Source organism: Dermacentor andersoni, chromosome 5 (assembly GCF_023375885.2).
Source record: "Dermacentor andersoni chromosome 5, qqDerAnde1_hic_scaffold, whole genome shotgun sequence".
NCBI lineage: Eukaryota > Metazoa > Arthropoda > Arachnida > Ixodida > Ixodidae > Dermacentor > Dermacentor andersoni.
The window spans coordinates 94,208,237-94,229,440 of NC_092818.1; the positions used below are offsets into that span (position 1 = coordinate 94,208,237).

At 46.5% G+C, this 21,204-nt stretch overlaps 1 protein-coding gene across 1 annotated transcript in view; it reads left to right on the plus strand.

The window, feature by feature from the left end:
- The first annotated feature begins 4,955 nt into the window (after positions 1 to 4,955).
- Positions 4,956 to 21,204, plus strand: part of LOC126532016 (uncharacterized) — a 38,731-nt gene continuing 22,482 nt past the window's right edge. The window contains exon 1 of the mRNA XM_072288094.1: positions 4,956 to 5,213. Coding sequence (XP_072144195.1) covers positions 4,970 to 5,213 — 244 coding nt within the window. The 5' untranslated portion in view covers positions 4,956 to 4,969. The remainder of the gene's footprint in view (positions 5,214 to 21,204) is intronic.

Genomic DNA, 21,204 nt, shown 5'->3' on the forward strand with positions numbered 1-21,204 from the left:
TGATAGTGACAGGTTGAGCGGGAAGTACCACTGCTCCAGCTGAACTATTACAGGAGACAGAACCGTCCGTGTAAACGTGAGTGCGTTCGTTGTGTTTTTCATGTAAGAATGAAAGGACGGTTTGTTTGAGGGCGATAGATGACATTTCCGTTTTCTTTTTGATGCCGGGAATAACAAGAAGGGCCTGGAGTGGATGCAGGCACCACAGCGGTAGAGATGGCCGTGCTGCATGTGTCAAGTTTGACGGTAAACTTCCGTGGTTGGCGGCAATAATTCTGCTAAACGCTGAACGAGGCCGAGCGGCAGGAAGGGAGGCGAGATGATGCGATGGAAGTCGGGCAAAGTGCCTGATGTGCACCCGTAAGGATTCGATATGAATATACGAGATGTGGGCGAACCGGCCATTTCTCCAAGTTGGATTGCAATTCACATCCTGAAGGTCGAGAGTCCAACTCACGACCTTTGGTGTTAATTCATATAATGATGAAATATGACATCTAGGGATATGCACAGTTTTAAAATAAAAAGAAATTCATTCACTGCACCTGGGCATGTGCCTTGATGGTGTTCGCAGACTTGCGGCGGCCGTTTTAATGTGCCATTACCCACACATAATAAGTGGCGATGTGTAGGCGACATAAAAAGAGAACAAGAAAAAAGTAATTAGTAAAGAGAAAAACACGTAAAAAGAAAACAAATAATAGGAAGTAACAACACATCTGAATGAGAATGACAAAGCAATTTATTCAATGTTCTGTGAGCGTGCATGCTTTAGCATTGATCCTCATTAGCGCATGGCAAAGTGACTCTCGATTTCTTTCTTCCTTCCTTTTTTTTTGTACCGCTGCCGTGGCGCATATGATAGGACATCCGCCACGGCTTCGGTAGGTGGTTGGTTCGAAACCCACCGACGGACACCCGCCAGAAAAAGGTACAAACGTCCTCCGTACCTGGCGTCCAGTTATGTACGGGGTTCGTGAACGTCTGGTGGAGGTGACGAGGGTCAGCCCGGAAGGGTGGTATTGTTCTAGACGCAAGTGTACGTGTGCCTTAGCTAGCTCGTTCTTCCTTTTTTATTTTAAAAGGATTCTGTTCTGGTTCTTTACCTTGGTTAGTATACCAGATTAAGAAGCACTACAGGGTTGTTGGTCGGACTATCTTATGCATCATAATAGTATTAAACAGCACAAAATTGAGGACGAGAAGCAACGCTGTAGCGTGTTCATTTCTTGTCCTGTCTTTTGCGCTGTTTAACAAGACTGTTTAACAAGACAAGGAGGACTTGGCTGACGCATGACTAAGGTAACCGGAGTTCGCTGGGAGGGGCTGGACCTAAGGGAGATTTGTTTTTCTAGTTAATATTTATTTTTGCTATTATGGGATATTACGTGCCAAAACGACTTTCTGATTATGAGGCACGCCGTAGTGGAGGACTCCGGAAATTTAGACCACCTGGTGTTGTTTAACGTGCACCTAAATCTAAGTACACGGGTGTTTTCGCAATATCGCCCCCATCGAAATGCGGTTGCCGTGGCCGGGGTTTTTTCTAGTTCAAGTCGGCCGTTTTGCTCGAACACGATTCCCTGGTCACCCAAAGCTGTCATGGTTTCAGCATAAATAGACTTCGTACACATTAATATTCAAGCGAGCTTTTAACCGGACTCGCCGTAAATATCGGTTATAAACCATAAGTCGCCAAACGCCGTTCAAGAAAGATTTGAACTGCAAGTTTAGTTCACAGTATATATTTTTTACGTCCTTATGAGTGCGTAAAGTGTGCTTGAGTGGTTGAGTGGATAGCATCCTCCGAACGGGTAAGAACAAATCGTTGATGCCGACAAATGAACATTTCCTTTCTGGCGACTTCTTGTGGCAAGTAAACGCGATAATATAAGTGCGACAGACACGACACGTGAAATAAACATTTATGGCTATTATATTGTGGAGTTATATATTATGCATTGTATGATTATGGAGAGTGCATATTATGGAGTTTCAGGTTCTTCGAGCCCAAAGTTGGAGGATGCAAACCACGGTATGCACAAAAAAAAAAAAAATGGTATGCGACCCTAATATTTGACTTAAGTGTCTCTTAGTGGCACTCGCACATCGGCGCAGGTGTTCTTTAGGTCAACTTTAGGCGAACGCAACACACGAACCTAGCTCGGAGGCAACTCTCTACAATTTATTAATTAGCCGGTTAAATATCATTCCACCTTCTTGTGTGTCATTAGTGACGAGTGACGTAATCTTTCGCTTTCTACTTCGGGATTTGCAGGAATTTCGCCAGAGAATTTGGCTCACGTGGCGGGTGTCTAGTTTACGATTCTGTGCTTTGGTGTGCGGTAATGTGTGATTTCCAATGAACTCCCATTATTGCAGATCTGAACTTGTAGCTAACCTTAGGCTCTGATATATCTATAAGGAGAGAGAGCGTAAACTTTATTTTCAAATCAATAAGATTTGAGTCCGGCGTCTTTTTAGTAGGTCTGGGCACCCGCCGCGGACGCGGTTTCGAGACCTTGTCTCGGAGCGGCTTCCTCGGCTTGCTGGACGGCCCAGAGTTGTGCTGTCAGGTTCGAGCTGAGCAGTGCGGTCTTCCAGCGCGAGTGGAGTATGGCAGTGAGACGGAGGGGTCGGCACTGCCTGACTTGTTTGTTAAGTGCTGACATTCCCATATCATGTGATTAAGTGTGGCAACCTCGCCATACGGTGTGCTTCTAGTGTACATGTCTGGATACATGGCATACATGAGTCTGGGGGTTTCTGTTAGAATACGTTTGTAATTTTCCGAAGTGTACTGCTTGCGTCCTGTCTAACCTAGCGTGAGGGAATGGGTATACGCGTCTTTGTAAGTGGAAGTGTGTCGTAATGTCTTGCAACCTGGTCATACGATCCTCCCACGCCCAGACGTTTGCAGTACCCCGCGGGGGCTGTTCCTCCGATGATGCTCGGTGAGTGAGGCCTGGATATTTATAAAGAAACCGATGAATTTTATACTGAACTGTATTGTTTCAATTTTTCTGATTTATTTTAAATTTTCTCCCGGTCGCCTCAAGAGGTGAACCGGAAGCGCTGCCCAAGAAACAAGTGTCCCTCGGTGCTCGTGCCACCAAAAACGCAGAAAGGTACGCAGAAGAATGCAAGCAAGACGCGGGGCTTTGTGTGCGCAAACATGCTTGGTTGCGGTACGTATTTCCCAAACTCCCTATTTCTTTGCGTACCATGCGATCAGAATTAACACACAGTTTTCATCTATGGTTTCTCTTATACCTCCGGTGTCGTTTGAGCTCGCAATTCGTGTGCAATAAACAATTTTGATGATACGGAAACTCGAGGAGCACAACTGAAATTGTTGTCCAAGAGGCAGCATCATCGCCGCCAATCTCCAGTGACATAAGCAGCCACAACATCGCCAGCTTCCTAGGGCACGTCAGGACCACCACGGACGCCTCAATGGACCCGCTCCTTTTTTTTTGAATAGGTGACGCTGGTGACTATCAACAGTTGCGAGCCAGCAGTTAATGCATCGTGCTATTGCTCGTGCATCAACGCGTACGACGTAAGACACGTACTAAGTATGAACGTTGCCCACATTTTCGTAAGAGGGTTTAGAGTTGGCTTTGCGTGCGTCAGGCTTGAGTGGAGCCATGCAGCGGTGTTCAGTCGGTTTCATTGTGACTATATCATTGTGAGGATTGACTTACTTTAACTTTATGATGGCCCGGCAAAAACCAAAGTGCCCACGTAGACTAGAAATATGGTATTTTGGAGTGCGCTTTATTGTTTTGCGTTCCATAACTTGCAAACTTGAAATGCACGTTCTGAAATTGAGCAACTATAGCGTGCATACTACACAGCATCCAAAACACTAAAAGACAAGTTTGTCCTCACAAAATCTCGAACGTGTCAGCAACAAGAGTAAATGCTCTGCATTGTCTCTGTGCGAACGGAGCAAGATGAGGCCTGTACGTAATGAAAGTGTTGACGCTGCCTTCCTAACAAAGCATCGCAAGGTGATGTAATTAAACGGCGAGGTGACGAGACAAGTCAGGGCGTCACTTGATTGTATGACATGACATGATATTCCACGTAGGCGAAGCCCTCGGCATTTGTACGCTAAGAGCACGGGACGCTGTGCTCTGTGGAGGAAACGAGTTCTTTGTACATCACGAGGTTGCATGAAGTATACTAGACGACATTCGATGAAAATCGTAGTGGAGATCACGCGACGGCGAACCATGTCACGCTTATACGTCGCAACATTTAATACATAAAAAACGGACTCTTCAGGGAAACGTCCTTAACACATGTCACGATCGTATATTCAGTGAAGCGTGTTGCGGACTGTTTAGTCACGTAGGTGAAATGAGCACGTAAACTCGCCGCACACGTCCCTGCCGACACACACGTCAGCTCGCCACCAGAGAGGACCGGCTTCAACGTCTTGCAGGTGGGTCGACTGTGAACTGGAGAACCACTAAGCGATTAAGAATCGGGACACCAAAGCGGTATGAGTCTTGCAAAAGGACATTGAAGGAGGCTGTAACTTACATCTTGTTAAACAGCGTGAAACGAGACAAAGCACGGAAAAAGGGGGATACGAAGACAAGTGCTGACTTTCAGCTAGCTTGTATTTCTTTAAGAGAACACATATATGCATGTATGTCAGCATATGCGTGATTTCAGAATCACCAAGATCTGTTGAATTAGAACACAATCGCAAGAATTCAAGACGTTCTCAAGTTTCTAAGTCCGTGAGCGCATCACTACTCGCGCATCCCTCCCGAAAAGATAGGACGTTATCTGAAAAAGCCATGCAAGACTTATATACGGCTATGCGACTTGACATGGTGACTTAGATATATGTAATCATGTTGCTTGTTTTAAGGTGCACGTCATTTTCTTTTGCTAACTTTTTCGGCTACAGGAGAACGTGCTAGTGTTCAGCTTCCGGCACGTGACCAAGATGGGCGACGGTCCTGACCGCGGTGTGCGCATCTGCGGCGCGACTTCGTCGCAGCTCTTGCTGCTGCTGCTGTCGGCGGTGGTAATTCTGTCCAACGAGGTGCGCGCCGCCAGTCTGCTGGAGGGCCGCCAGGTGGACGCGCACTTCTGGCAGGGCGTGCTCAACAAGACCGCGGAGGGTAGTGTAGAGCAGGCCTTCGCCATGGTCCTCGGCAAGGTCTCCGACGACCTCGCAGGCGCCACGGGTAAGCACACTGCGAGAGGCCTTTGTTGCCTCTTGGGGCGCAAATATGCGGGAATGCGTCTCGACGGTCGCTGGATGTCTCTTTGCGACCACGGATTGACTATATCCTGGCAGCATCGACGATGTTGGGCCCGAGTTCTCGGTGAAACTCTCGGCTCTCGCAGAGGCTTGCACGAACAGCGGTCTGTCGGGTGGGAAAGCAATGCAATAAGTGCACTATTTACGAGGGGAGAACTTCGGGCCAGTTGGTCCGACATGTTTGAAGAAGAACCGCTACTTCAGACTGGACGTAAAAAGATAAAGTGGACAGGACGAGCAGTACTGCTCGTCCTGTCCACTTACTCGTCTTACGTCTCCTCTGAAGTCATGGTCCCAATCCACTATTTATGGTCAATCTTAAGATCGTACAGGCAATGTGTCCAAACGAAATCGGCGGTCTATTTATAACAGTCCGTCGTCGATTTGAGTTGGGCTCAACGTGACGCTCCCTTGGGCGTTGTCGATGCTAACATAGGTGGTACGACTAATCCGTGACGGAAGCGCCTCTCTATTCGTTGGTGGAACGAAAACGTGAGAAGCGTAGGACGGCGCAAGACGGGGCTGTGCGGCAACGGCGGCTACGATATGGCGCCAGAGTAGCGCGCGCCGTCTGTACGGAAACAAAGCGCTGCATGAGCGGAAGTCTATATGCGGCGGCGCGTGTGGATCGTATCCACGCGTCACCCACGCGCTGTCTCTCGGGATCTCTCGGTTAGCCATGCATACGCTCCCAACTTCGCTCCGTTTGGATCGTGCCGCACGAGACAGATTGTTTGCTCCAGTCAACGTATCGTGAAATTACAACATGTATAGAGCTGCGCTCAAATTTTGCATCAGGGGGTATCCTAATCATCGGTGATTTTTTCTTTCATCGTCTTTCTTTTCTCCCTTCTCCGAGCGTAGGATAATCAATTGGGCACCGCCTTGTTTGCCTTTCCTTCATCGTTTCTCTCTTTTCGCTGCCATGCCGTCGTCACCGTTCCGTCGTCGGTCCGTCTTTGTCAAGCCTTCCATCGTTGTCTTGCGTGGTATTCGCTTGTACGAGAGCGACAGGTTTTCGCTGAGTGTCGCGTTAAGCTTTGCGGGATTTAAAGTAAAGTTTTTCCATCCATCCATTCCCATGTATAGCGCGCGGGTACCGCATAATCTTATAGCCTAATGACTCGCTGTAGAATAACCAGAGCCGCCACCTTGGGATTCGAAGCACATCTGCTCGGCTCTGGCCAGGTGGTGGGTCTGAATTCCAGAGCTAGATTAGGTGTAGGGGGTGTGTGATGGTAGCGCACCCACAAAGCCGTTTCCGGAATTTGAATCCGCTAGCCGGTGGGATGATGGCGTGGATCCTCGGCCTGATGAGTGATCGAGATTGAAGTGCGCTGTCGCTGGAAAGACGTGCTTGGCAGAATGCAGAGTATGGCTCACCTTCAACCCAGCGCAGTTGGGTGACCGCCACGGTGACGCGACGGATTGGTGTTGATGTCCCACTGTCAATCTTTCTATTTCTTCTTTTTTAGTTGTTGTTGTTATTATTATTATTATTATTATTATTATTATTATTATTATTATTATTATTATTATTAAGTTTAAACAATGATAAGTTTATTTATCTATTTAATTTATTATTATTTCTTTTCATTATTATTAGGGGCGGAAAGCTTGTTTCACCTTCGCCACGGGTCGGTTCGGTTTTGCATTATCTCCGGATCCGCCCGCGCTCATCTTTTTTATAAAGAAGCAAAGACGCATAAAGACGAAAAACATGGAAATTGTTTTTGATTAATTTCATTTATTATTATTAGTAATTATTATTATTATTATGCGCGAAGTGCTTGAAGCTTGCTTCACCTCTGCCGCGGGTCGATCTGCCCGGTGTGGCATTATCTCCGGAATTGGCCCACATTTTTGCCCAGGGACACGACAGATGCATTCGTGGATAGAGGTACACAGCTTCGCTGTAAACTTCGGGCCCCTAATGAACAATCTGCCTTCAAAATTCGTTCGAATTTAACTTTCTCTTTCAAATGTAACAGATTTCATTCAATTTAGTCCAGGAGCTGTTTCATAAAAGCGTTTCTGTGCGTTTTACATGTATTTGAATAGACGGCATTGGAGTACTATTCGAGATAAAGGTCCTAATAATAAGGTTCAGAGGCATTCACTGAGCCAGAACTTCTCGAATGCGTAGAAGCACTTTAGACTACGTGCCGTAAAACTGACGTCTGGCACTGATGTTTCGGCGTGAAGTTCAAAAATGAAACTTCGACTTTAATTTTCTCTTTTGATAATAAATCGGCTGCCTCGAAATTTACAATACTGGAGTTTTGAAAGAGTACTTATTAGTCTAGGTATTACTTGTGGGCGAAAATTAATTTTTGAAGCCAAATGGAAGGCTAATCGATGACTGCTGGAAGCTGCCTCGAATCGACTATCGAATACGTTTCGAAGCACCACCGCTTTCACCACTGACATAAAACACATATATCGGTTGGTTTTCTCTTTCTTTCTTCAAGACCAAAAAGAATTTAAAAAAATAGCTTGTCGCAGATAGAATAGATAGAATAGTTCTATTCATTGAGCTGGATAAATCAAAGAGGCGGACAATACTTAAAATTAATTAATTTACTCAACATCCTGCAATTTACGAAGGGCAGCTGGTGAGTTCGCAAGGCGTATGCACTTGAAAGTAATTCTGAGGATGACAGTTGTTTCGAAATATTGACTCCGAAAGTGTGCGACGAAATACACATGGGCGTTCGTTACTTTTTTTCTTCAATGCATGAAATGACGGTTTGCTTGAAAAGTGAGTGGAACAACAGTGCATTTTTACCGCAAGTATTACGGCGCATATCTCGAAACGCGTGCGATCCTTAAAATTCGTTCCGTGTGGATGTCTCTTGCAAACTCATTGGCTTGACACTCGTAAATAATTTCAATGTCTGTCGTAAAGAAATGTCTATTAAATTTAGGTAGCATTCTTTTGTTAGTGAATTATGCAGTTTCATTTCGCCTGCGAGCAAAGTCCACAGCTTCGAGTAATCGAGCTCAGGGACAACATTTACGCTATCTGCCACGGGCGATTAAAAAAAATTCTTTATGATCTAAAAAAAAGAAAACATCCCGTATGTTCGAAAGCCATAAATTAGAAAGCTAATTCTTCAGTGTTATAACTGCTTAACGAATTCATGCGCGATCTTTCACTAAATAATTATGGTCTCAACGCGAATAATGTTTTGTCGAAGAAAGGACGCTGTTTATGCCGTCAGATTGTCCCTGAAACACCTCATATGCTCACGCTTTCCTAAATCTGCCACCACTCGCTTATTGCAGACCGGATGAATGAATTCCTTGATGGCGTGAGACGAAAGGTCACGTGTGTCATACAAGAAGGCGTCAAGGTGAGCACCTACTGGCATATTCGTTCTCGGCGCTAGATTAGCAACTGTGTTTAGATGGCGCATCTGCTATCTTTATATCATTTGTAGTGGTCCGCGAACACCTCCACCACGGCATCCTTCATAGGCCGCTGTGCGACTTCGGCACGCTGAACACCACAATTTTGTATTATTATGTAGCGAACGTCGGATAAAGAGCACACGTGAACAAAAAGCTGCACAGTCCTCGTGCGCCGTTTGTGGATGGTGAACTATAGGATTGTAGAGCAGCGCAGAGCAAGGAAGCCGTTGGGAGAGCTAGCGACATCAGACCACATTCGAGTATAAGCGGACAAGCTGTAGCGGATATATTCAGAACACTGTGAAGTGATAGTGCTCATGTCAGAGCTGGCTGGAGGGTGTTCGTTTGTTTTCCCTCAGTTATTGGCTCCTGCCCACTATGGGGCATTGGCCAAGATGCGGATACAGTGACGTGAGTGAGTGAAGAAACTTTATTGTAGGCCCGGCGAGGACGCGAACTCGTCGCGCACCCGGCTTGTCCCACGTCGGGACAGGCAGGTCTAGCCCACCGGCCCGGTCGCGGGCACGCAGTACAGCCAGGATTTGCTTTTCTAGAGCGGGGCTACGCAGAAGCGAGTCCCACTCCTCCTTGATGAACTTGGGGTATGTCGACCCTCACTCCCAAAGCATGTGCGCTAGAGTGGAGGTCTGCCCGCAGGAGAGGCAGCCGTTGCGATACACGTCCGGGTAAGCCTCGTGGAGAACGGTCAGACACGGATACGTGCTGGTCTGTAGAAGTCTAAGCGAAACGGCTTGCGCCCTATTCAACTTGGGGTGAGGTGGTGGAAAGACCCTTCTAGACACGTAGAAGAATTTAATAATATCGTTGTGAGTAGCGGGAGCGTCTCTGTGGCCGTAGGGAGGAGGAGAGTCGGTGCTTCTTGCAGAAGAAGCGCGGTCGGTGAGGTCACGCGCAGCCTCGTGAGCAGACTCATTGAGTTTCGGGGGAGCACCCTCGACCGACCCTACGTGAGCGGGAAAACAGCGGATTCAATGATGCGTGAGAGCATATCGACTCGAGCTGCTAAGAAGACGAGCAGCTTGCTTGGCGATGCAACCCTTCTGAAAAGGCCTAACTGCCGTTTTGGAATCGCTATATATCTCGGACCCACGACCGTATACCAGGGCGAGGGCGATGGCGGCTTGCTCGGCGACTCCGGGGTCTGAAGTGCGAATGGAGGTGCTATTGGAAATCTTGCCGCTGGAGTCGACCACAGCCATGGCAAAGGTCTTGTCGTTCTTGGGCTTCGGCAATCTCCTCGGCAGTGTTATGCACCACCAGCTTGTGGAGATCCTCGGTACGGGTCCTGATGGGTAGCCCGAGTTCCCTCTTGACCACTTTGCGGATGAGAACGTTGAGCTTGTCTCGCTCCGCTCTGAGCCAGTTGTGCATAGAAATTGTGTACGTAAAGTGACATAGTACGAAGGCATTGATAAGCCTGAGGAGATTGTTTTCCTTCATTCCTCGGTGCCAGTTTGCGATTCTGTGAACGAGGTGGAAAGCGTTGTCCGGCTTTGCGATAATCTTGCAAAGAGCGGTTCCGTTCCCGCCGTTGAATTCGACAAACATGCCCAGGACCCGAATAACGTTCACCCTGGGTATCATCCCCCCCTCCCCCCGCGTCACAAGTGCGAAGACTGATGCTGCTTTCGGAGACTGGCTTCCAATCTTTGGGTCTGCCTCCCTTCTCTTTTCTGTAAAGCAGAAGCTCCGACTTGGCGAGGGAGCATCGAAGTCCGGTGGGGCGGAGATACTTCTCGATCACGTCGAGCGCGTCCTGCATGGTTTCTTCGATTCTGCCCTCGCAGCCGCCGGAGCACCATAAGGTGATGTCGTCGGCGTATATGGTGTGCTTGACGCCCTCTACGCGTGCCAGCGTCTCGGAAAGACCAATCATACAGATGTTAAACAGTGTGGGTGAGATGACGGCGCCCTGAGGAGTGCCCCGCCCTCCGGGGGGCACATCGTCGGCGCGGAAGTCCCCAATGGCTTTTTTTCACATTTCCCGTACTTTCTTCGCAACCCGCTACATGGCATTTTTTCACATCTTGCGGGCTTTCTTCACAACCCGGAAAAAAGGACCACGTGAGACGTATAGCAAAGAAAACAAATCGATCGGTGGTTTCTGAAGGTGCTCTACAAATCTGCTTATCATACTTGGGGTCCTCAGCCAATAATTAAAAAGTTGGGTAATTAAAAGTTAATTAGTGAGTTATGAGGAAAACAAAAAAATATCTGAGTTGCTGTAGGCTATTGCGAATAGTATGCGTTCGGTTCAGTTCGCTTCCGACGCACCTTTTATTCTTAAATTCTTGGCTCAAGTTATGTGGGACACCCTGTATATAAACTCGTTTTCGGAAGGAATGATCCATACCTGCGCGCATTGCGTTGAATTGTTCCTCCGTGATAAACCCAAGCGCTGACTGGCCCAGCGAAATGACTGACCAAATGTGCTGTGAATAATACGTTGTGAAAGCTTTCGGGTGTCCGGCGTGGTTAAGTGGATACGTACCGTTGATAGGAAAAGTAATAGTGTGAAGCGCGTCCTAGGGGGAGGGGGGGAGGCTATCCTGTCCCTCATTTGCTGCTGATGTTCTGATTGACTGGGCTGGGGTACGCGTCAGAAAAAGACAGGCGAGCTCAGCCAATCAGCGCTTCAACAGCGGACGAATCCAGTGTAGGCGCACGGATGCTTACAGAATGCCAAAAACAGAATACCTTCAAAGATCAGTACGTCCCGTCGGTCGTCCATGACTAACGACCTGCACGAGCGCTTGACGAAACGACAACGGCATCAGACATAGGGAACAGAGAATGCCACTGCATGGTTGGCCAGGAGCTCGTTATTTCCGCAGCCGTAACATATGCCCGCGTAGCAAATATCCAGACTGTAGATCTCACCCCTCTTCGACTGTAGTGACGGGTGCAGGACAAAAACCAAGGCGTTTTCTTTCCTGTAAAGTCCAGAGATCGTGTTTTCACAGACTCCTCACTTTTTTCTTTCGCTTCCGTGTTCACCTTTTGTTTTGTTTCTTGGATTCCAGTCGCATTCTGCGTTTATCCACAAGCCTAGTAGTGTGGATTGTCATAAATTTTCTTGTGGTAATAAAATGACGTATATTACGAAGTAAATGATGCACATGCATGTCGAGTCGTGCACTCATCGCATATTTGCGCACGAATACTTCAAACGCTAAAAGATTACGAACTTCACGAAATAATACGGCATTCGTGGTGCTCCGATGCTTAGACTTCAGTGAAGACTCCAGCAGTGGCCCCGTACTACGGCGGCAGAATGAAATTACGTACCAGCGACGTCATCAGTAAAACACGTCAACGATAAATATCACACACCTCTGGTCTTGCACCCGTCTGGACATTCCGCATAAAATGCCAGCTTTTCAAGGGCGTTTTGGATTGTAGTGCAATAAGCAGGGTACGAATATTGTTCGAGCAGTTTTGACCAATGCTTCTATGCGTTCCTGTTTCGGCTACAATTCCCGAGTTCGACGGCACATTCGATGGATCAGTTTCGGCTCCGGTGCTTCGATTCCGACACTAAATAACCTATGTTGCTGCTTGTGCGCCATTGCGAGTGTTTGACATTCTGCACAGTCAGTGTATACAGACTGAACACGGGTTCCGTGTACTCATTCTGATAAAAAAAAAAAGAAAGAATGTTGAAGATGGTTAATGATTCATTCATTCATGGCATTAGACCTCCCAATGTTATACATGCATACTAAGGGTAATTATGTATGATTAATGCTTGCGATGGGGCTATTTGGATTTCACTGCCGCTGTGTTCTTTCCTTACGCTTACCGATAAAGAAATTAACTAGGCTCGTGCGGACCCTGTCAATATCCGTGACGTCGCAGCGATCAGGCGACGCAATTTCAAGGCAGTGTCGCCACCCGGTAATTGTTTCTCGGTAAAGAAGGTCTACGGCGCAATATGAAGAAATACCCAAAGACTTAGCGAACTTCGAAAGGCCGAAACTCCCCCTCCCTCCTACATATATGGAAAGGCACTTCGGAATGTGTGATGGGACAATGAGGTGACATTTTCTACACTAATAATCAGCGTTTCCCCTCTATGAATAAATGCAAGTCCTTTAGAAGTCTATATATTTTACAGCTATAGCACCGATGAAGTATTTCTAGTGTCCCTAAAACGACCGGCTTTAACTGTCAGCGAACATTGATCTACGAATGTCTTCGCATTGGCTAGCCCTTAACTATTTCTCTTTTCCTTTTCATGGTGCAGCTCTTGATAGCCTGTTTCTGCGGCGAGCGTCGGCGGCGTCGGCGTAATCGAGCGAACGAGCGCCGCGAAGAATGAACGCGAACGCGGAAGCGAAGAGAGGATGAGGAAAGTGCCAGAGGAGGGTTCAACGGAACCATGAGACAGCAAGCGGAGGAGGAGCGGAGGGGAGACAGGTCGCGTATGCGCAGAGTTGCCGGCGGCCACGGCATCCGCAGCCGCGTGGGCGATCTCATCAGCGCTTCCGAGGGGAAGCCAAGGTGCCGTGAGATTGGGAGGGTTACGCTCGTCCGCAGCGTCTGCTGCTGAGGTCAGGAGATAGGTGTTCTGGGCTACCAGCGTGTTTGGTGAATATCACAGCTCCTGCAAGGGGCGATGGCGAGCGGCTACGAGTTGGGCTCAACGTGACGCTCCCTTGGGCGTTGTCGATGCTAACATAGGTGGTACGACTAATCCGTGACGGAAGCGCCTCTCTAGCCGTTGGTGGAACGAAAACGTGAGAAGCGTAGGACGGCGCAAGACGGGCTGTGCGGGAACGGCGGCTACGATATGCCAGAGTAGCGCGCGCCGTCTGTACGGAAACAAAGCGCTGCATAAGCAGAAGTCTATATGCGGCGGCACCTGTGGATCGCATCCACGCGTCACCCACGCGCTGCCTCTCGCGATCTCTCGGTTAGCCATGCATACGCTCCCAACTTCGCTCCGTTTGGATCGTGCCGCACGAGACAGATTGTTTGCTCCAGTCCACGTATCGTGAAATTACAACATGTATAGAGCTGCGCTGAAATTTCGCATCCGGGGGTATCCCAATCGTCGGATGGATGGATGGATGCAAAACTTTAATGAAGGTCCTGAGGCACGCGACTCAGCGCGCTGCGGGCCGCTCCCACGTTGGGACAGTCAGGCCATGCCCGAGCGCCGCATCGTGGGCCCTCTGGACAGCCCATAGTTGCGCCCCGGCATCGGGACTCTTGATAGCGGAGAGCCACTTGTCCTCATTGATTTGTTCTGTGCCTCGTAACGAGGGGCAACGCCAGAGCATATGGTCTAGGCTAGCGATGGCATTGCAGTGCCTGCAAGAATCAGTGGCATAGGTGTCGGGATAAAGCTTGTGGAATAAAGCTGGGCTGGGATACGAGTCTGTTTGCAATAATCTGAGGGTCAATGCCTGCGCTCTATTTAACTTCTTGTGTGGAAGGGGAAAGTCTCTCCTGCCGAGATAAAAGTGCGTCGCGATTTCATTGTACGTGGTCGGTTGATCTCTGTTCTCCACCACTGCGGGCCGGCGTTGGAGTTCTCCATGGTCGCGGAAAGCGAGACCTCGCGCCTTGGAGTGGGCCAGCTCGTTGAGGTTTGTGGGGCCTCCCATGATGGATCCCATGTGAGCGGGGAACCACGTGAGGGTGTGGGTAGCGATGCTTTTGCCGTCGAGGATGCGACAGGCTTCCTTACACACAGCGCCAACGCTGAAGGCGCGGATGGCTGCCCTGGAGTCGCTGAAGATATGGGCATGTTTGTCGTCCAAGAGGGCCAAGGCAATGGCCACTTGCTCGGCCGCACGCGACGACGTGCTTCGTACCGAAGCGGCGTTAACGGTCGAACCCCTGTGGTTGATCGACACTACTGTGAAATTGTTGCTGTTGCCATACTGGGCCGCGTCAACGAAGCAGCTGCCGCCAGGGAGTTCTGTTGCGCGGCGTAGGAGCGCCACCGCCCTGGCCTTCCTTCTTTCTACGTTGCGCTGGGGATGCATATTTCGCGGGGCAGGCGATATGAGGATGCTATTTTTCTGCTCTTTCGGAAGGCCCTGATATCCTAATCGTCGGCGATTTTTTCTTTCATCGTCTTTCTTTTCCCCCTTCTCCGAGCGTAGGATAATCAATTGGGCACCGCCTTGCTTGCCTTTCCTTCATCGTTTCTCTCTTTTCGCTGCCATGCCGTCGTCACCGTTCCGTCGTCGGTGCGTCTTTGTCATGCCTTCCATCGTTGTCATGCGTGGTATTCGCCTGTACGAGAGCGACAGGTTTTCGCTGAGCGTCGCGTTAAGCTTTGCGGGATTTAAAATAAAGTTGTTTCCATCCATCCATTCCCATGCATAGCGCGCGGGTACCGCATAGACTTATAGCCTAATTACTCGCTGTAGAATAACCAGAGCCGCGACCTTGTGATTCGAAGCACATCTGCTCGGCTCTGGCCAGGTGGTGGGTCTGAATTCCAGAGCTAGATTAGGTGTAGGGGGTGTGTGATGGTAGCGCACCCACAAAGCCGTTGCTGGAATTTGAATCCGCTAGCCGGTGGGATGATGGCGTGGATCCTCGGCCTGATGAGTGATCGAGATTGAAGTGCGCTGTCGCTGGCCAGACGTGCTTGGCAGAATGCAGAGTATGGCTCAGCTTCAACCCAGCCCAGTTGGGTGACCGCCACGGTGACGCGACGGATTGGTGTTGATGTCCCACTGTCAATTTCTCCATTTCTTCTTTTTGCTTATTATCATTATTATTATTATTATTATTATTATTATTATTATTATTATTATTATTATTATTATTATTATTATTATTATTATTATTATTATTATTATTATTATTATTATTATTATGCGCGGAGTGCTTGTAGCTTGCTTCACCTCTGCTGCGGGTCGATCTGCCCGGTGTGGCATTACCTCCGGAATTGGCCCACATTTTTGCCCAGGGACACCACAGATGCATTCGTGGGTAGAGGTACACAGCTTCGCTTTAAACTTCGGGCCCCTAATGAACAATCTGCCTCCCAATTCGTTCGAATTTAACTTTTTCTTTCAATTGGAACAGATTTCATTCAAATTAGTCCAGGAGCTGTTTCATAAAAGCGTTTCTGTGCGTTTTACATGTATTTGAATAGACGGCATTGGAGTATTATTCGAGCTAAAGGTCCTAATAATAAGGTTCAGAAGCATTTACTGAGTCAGAACTTCTCGAATGCGTCGAAGCACTTTAGACTACCTGCCGTAACACTGACGTCTGTCACTGATGTTTCGGCGCGAAGTTCAAAAATTAAACTTTGACTTTAAATTTCTCTTTTGATAATAAATCTGCTGCCTCGAGATTTACAATACTGGAGTTTTGAAAGAGTACTTATTAGTCTAAGTATTACTTGTGTGCGAAAATTCATTTTTGAAGCCAAACGGAAGGCTAATCGATGACTGCTGGAAGCTCCCTCGAATCGACTATCGAATACGTTTCGAAGCACAACCGTTTTCACCACTGACATAAGACACATATATCGGTTGGTTTTCTCTTTCTTTCTTCAAGACCAAAAGGAATTTAAAAAAAATAGCTTGTCGCAGATAGAATCGATAGAATAGTTCTATTCCTTGAGCTGGGTAATTCAAAAAGGCGGACAATATTTAAAATTAATTAATTTACTCAACATCCTGCAATTTACGAAGAGCAGCTGGTGAGATCGCAAGGCGTATGCACTTGAAAGTAATTCTGAGGATGACAGTTGTTTCGAAATATTGACTCCGAAAGTGTGCGACGAAATACACATGGGCGTTCGTTACTTTCTTTCTTCAATGCATGAAACGACGCTTTGGTTGAGAAGTTAGTGGAACAAGACTGCATTTTTACCGCAAGTAATACGGCGCATATCTCGAAACGCGTGCGATCCTTAAAATTCGTTCCATGTGGATGTCTCTTGCAAACTCATTGGCTTGACACTTGTAATTAATATCAATGTCTGTCGTGAAGAAATGATTTTGAAATTTATTTAGCATTGTTTTGTCAATTAGTGAATAAGGCAGTTTCATTTCGCCAACGTGCGAAGTCCACCGCTTGGAGTAATCCAGCTCAGGGACAACATTTCTGCCACAGGCGATCTAAATAAATTCTTTATGATGTAAAAAAAAAACATCCCGTATATTTGAAAGCCATAAATTAAAAAGCTAATTCGTCAGCGTTATAACTGGTTAACGAATTCAGCCGCGATCTGTGACTAAGTAATTTTTCTCTCAGCGCGAATAATGTTTTGTTGAAGAAATACGCAGTTTATTCCGTCAGATTGTCCCTGAAACACGTGGTATGCTCACGCTTTCCTAAGCTTGCCACAACTCGGTTCTTGCAGACCGGATCAACGAATTCCTGGATGGAGTGAGATGAAACGTCACGTCTGTCATACAAGAAGGCGTCAAGGTGAGCACATGCTGTCGTATTCATTCTCGACCCTAGTTTAACAACTGTTGTTCGATGGCGCATCTGCTATCTTTATATCGTTTGTAGTGGTCCGCGGTGACCTCCGCCACGGGATCCTTCATAGGCCGCTGTGTGACTTCTGCACGCTGAAATGCACAATTTTGATTTATTAAGTATAGCGAACGTCGGATAAAGAACACACGTGAACAAAAAGCTGCACTATCCTTGGTTGCCTTTTGTGGATTATGAACTAGAGAACGGGAGCGCAAGGCAGAGCAAGGAAGCCGTTGGGAGAGCGTGTGCCACCAGACCAACCCATTCGAATATAGGCGGACAAGCTGTATAGGATATATTCAGAGCACTGCGAAGTCACGGTGCCCCTGTCAGAGCTGACTGGTGTGTGTTCGTTTGTTTGCCCTCGGTCATTGACTCGTGCCCACTATGGAGCATTGGCCAAGATGCGGATACAGTGACGCGGATGAGGAAAACGAATTTAGAAGGATTGGTTGTTCTGTACTCTTTTTCTTCGACAGCTTCGTAGCTATAGCTGCGAATTCCTGCAAAAGCTGGCTCAAGTAGGAGCAGCATTCTGAATATTGATTACTTTCATTAGCATCAATAAGATAACTTATAAGGGCCCATAAACGAAATTTTCCGTCCGAGATGATAATTCTTTAAACTATATTTACCAAAAATTTACCTTTTTGTAGCGTACACTTGCCGGGATGTTTGCAGGCGAAGTTGCCATAATTGGCTATCTTCAATAGCAAATTACCCCAAAAGTAAAAATTCAGCATTATTTTGCAAACCAGGAAATAGATAAATATGCATCCTAAAACTACAGAGCTAGCAGCGATGCAGTAAGTACGGTATGCTTGTATGCTTGTCCTTAGACATTTATTTCGACATCACATGTCAACTATAAATAAATAAATATATATATAGCCAATAGCGAAATTCTAACCCTTGATCTAAATTACCCAGTGAGGCGTCCATTACTTCTGCGAGAAATCAAAATGTTAACTTGGATAATTAGCAGAATTACAGCAATTAACAATTTATTTACGTAATTTAACGCACAATAATTTTAATCTACGAATCATGGCCGCTGAGTTCGCAATGCGTGTTCACTAGGAACGAGTTCTCTAGACTGTAGCAGTTTCAACATATTAATTTTCAAAGTGTCCGACGAAATCATTAGCGTTTCAGTTACTGTTTTAAGAAACCGCTGTTTTATGCGTTGAAGTGTGTAAACTCAGTTTCTCCCCACGGACTGTTTCCAACTGGAATTGTCTTCCAGGGGCCATTTTCCAGCCATCTAGTTTTGTTAAAGCTCTAGAAACAGGATTTGTTTGAGTTAACGAGTCTGAGTTCGTCTAGACGATAGCTGTTTAACTACTGTGGGAAGCTTTATGTTTAGTTTTTGTGCCAAAGGTTATGCATGACTGACAAACGGGACATTTTTGTAAGTACATTATAGGTAATAGGAGGTGATTGGTTTTCATTAGTATCGTGGGTGAATCTAACCTTTTGTGTTTGTTATAAATGAACCTAATCGCTTGCATTTGCACCATCTCAAGCTGGTAAATATGCTTTTTTATGAACGGCCCCCATAATATCGACGCCTACTATAATTTCTATCTAATAAAATATGTATGCAAGAAGTTTAAGCTTTCTTGGAGTACCTCTAAGCTTCCGTCTCAGAAAGCGCAGCTTGGAAAATGATGAAAAACAAATGTCTGACAAAAGGGGCTGTCCACATGTTAAATTGTTCGTTAATGTGGTGCATGAGTACTTATAATGTGTGACCTCCACAATAAAATGATTTAGTTGGCTGTAAGAGAAAGGAGAAACCTATCTATTACGCAAAATTCGCACGATGACAGTTTTATGTAGGCTAAGTTGCATATTCCATTTAACGCACCATTGATGAACGGCTAATAGCTAATTTTGTAAGATGCAATAATGATCATTCTGTTCGTTTATGCTCTTGAAGAGAATGCAGTCATCTGCCAAACGCCTGACAAAGACATTTTCAGAAATTGTGGCAGGCAAATCATCGACACAAATTAGAAACAGCAGCGGGACTTAGACACTTCCTTGGGGTGCACCTGACGTACGTGGAAGCGTTTCAGATTTGCAACAATTAAGCTCTGCGTACTGTGTCCTTTGTTTTAAATAAGCATTAAACCAAGGTAAGTGGGGGCATCAATACTTTATAATTTATAAATAAATTTACCGTGGGGAAATGTGTCAAATGCCTTGCCGAAATCCAAATAAGTACACCAATCTGCCCTGATTTATCAAGCACAACGGCAAAATCATTACCTGTCCTAACTGCATCACAGTGCACATTGATTTCCGGAAGCCATGTTGCACAGGTGATAAAATGTAAGATAGGAGTTAAGATAGCCAGAGACTATGTGTTCAAGCAACTTGCAACAAGAGGAAGTCATTGAAACTGGCCGATAATTAGATATTGTTAGCTTGTCCCCTTTTTTTATGAATTGACACAACGCGGGCCGTCGAGGTTTTCTTCGAGTTTACGCAGCATAGACAAAACACTTTTCACAGAAATAGTTGGTACTTCACCAGGATCTTCAATGTGAATTCCAGCTGCGATTGCCCACTCCTTAAGGAACACGCTTTGAAAATACAAGTTAAAACCTTGCGCCATGATCATGGAGTCGTTTATAGCGTCATTGTTAATTTGGATTTCGGTCAACTGATAATCTCCGGCCTAGAAAATTCCAAAATATTTGGACATCATTTCTGAGAAATTCGAGGAGCGTCGTACCAAGATCATGACGTTTTGCTAACTTTAACTTTGGGGTGAGTTCATCTTTTAGCACGTGGAACTGTTGAAAGCAAGGTATTTTCTTTTTCCTACATTGCTTCAGCTTGCGTTTCATTGAAAAATTTGGCGACTTATCCTAGGATTGCCACGATTAATACAAATCTTTCTATTTTTTTTCGGTGCTGAGTTGGTGTTATAAAGGTTATAGTTTTATTTTTTATATATTGTGATTTTCAACAATATATATAAAACAAGTTGATAGGCTAAATCACAATTCCGCTTCCAGAAGTCACTAGTTTATAGCGCTTGCTTTTAAGTCCAACAAGCCTAATAAATTTCGGTGTTATGATCGCCGGCAAAATCGATTTCTGTTTTTCCATGCATTTATATAGAAGTGCACGAGCTAAAGCTTCCTAGTCTTGGGCTCTTTCGGAATGCCATGTTGTTCGTGCCTACCGGTAAAGAAATTAACTAGGCTCGTGTGGACCCTGTCATATTCCATGACGTCACAACGCGGCGGTGATTGAATTTCAAGGCAGTGTCGACACCTGGTCATTGTTTCTCGGTAAAGGAGGTCTACGTTACATTATGAAAAATACCCAAAGACTTATCGAATTTCGAGACGCCGAAACTCCATTCCCCTTATATATAGTATGGGAGGGCACTTCGGAGTCGGGACAGTGAGGTGACATTTTCTGCACTAATAATCAGCGTTTTTACGCTGTGAATAAATGCAAGGGTTTTAGAAGTCTGTATATTTTACAGCTATAAAGCCGATAAAGTAATTAAGATACATCCGCGTCGAAGGGCCGCTCTTGTCGTTGGTGGAACGAATACGCGAGAAGAAAAGCGTAGGGCCGCGCAAGACGGGCTGTGCGGCGACGACGGCTACGATATGGCGCCAGAGTAGCGCGCTTCGTCTGTACGGAAACAAAGCGCTGCGTGAACGGAGGCCTATCTGCGGCGGCACCTGCAAATCGCACCCACGTGTCACCCACACGCTGCCTCTCGCGATGCCCCGATTAGCGAGGCAGACGCTCCCCACTTTGCTCCGTTTGGATCGTGCCGCACGAGACAGATTGTCCGCTCCAGCCAACATATCGTGAAATGAAAACACGTATAGAGCTGCGCTCAAATTTCGCATCAGGGGGTGTCGTATTCGTCGGTGATCTTTCTTTTTTCATCGTCTTTCTTTTCCCCCTTCTCCGAGCGTAGGATAATCAATTGGGCACCGCCTTGTTTGCCTTTCCTTCATCTTTTCTCTCTCTTT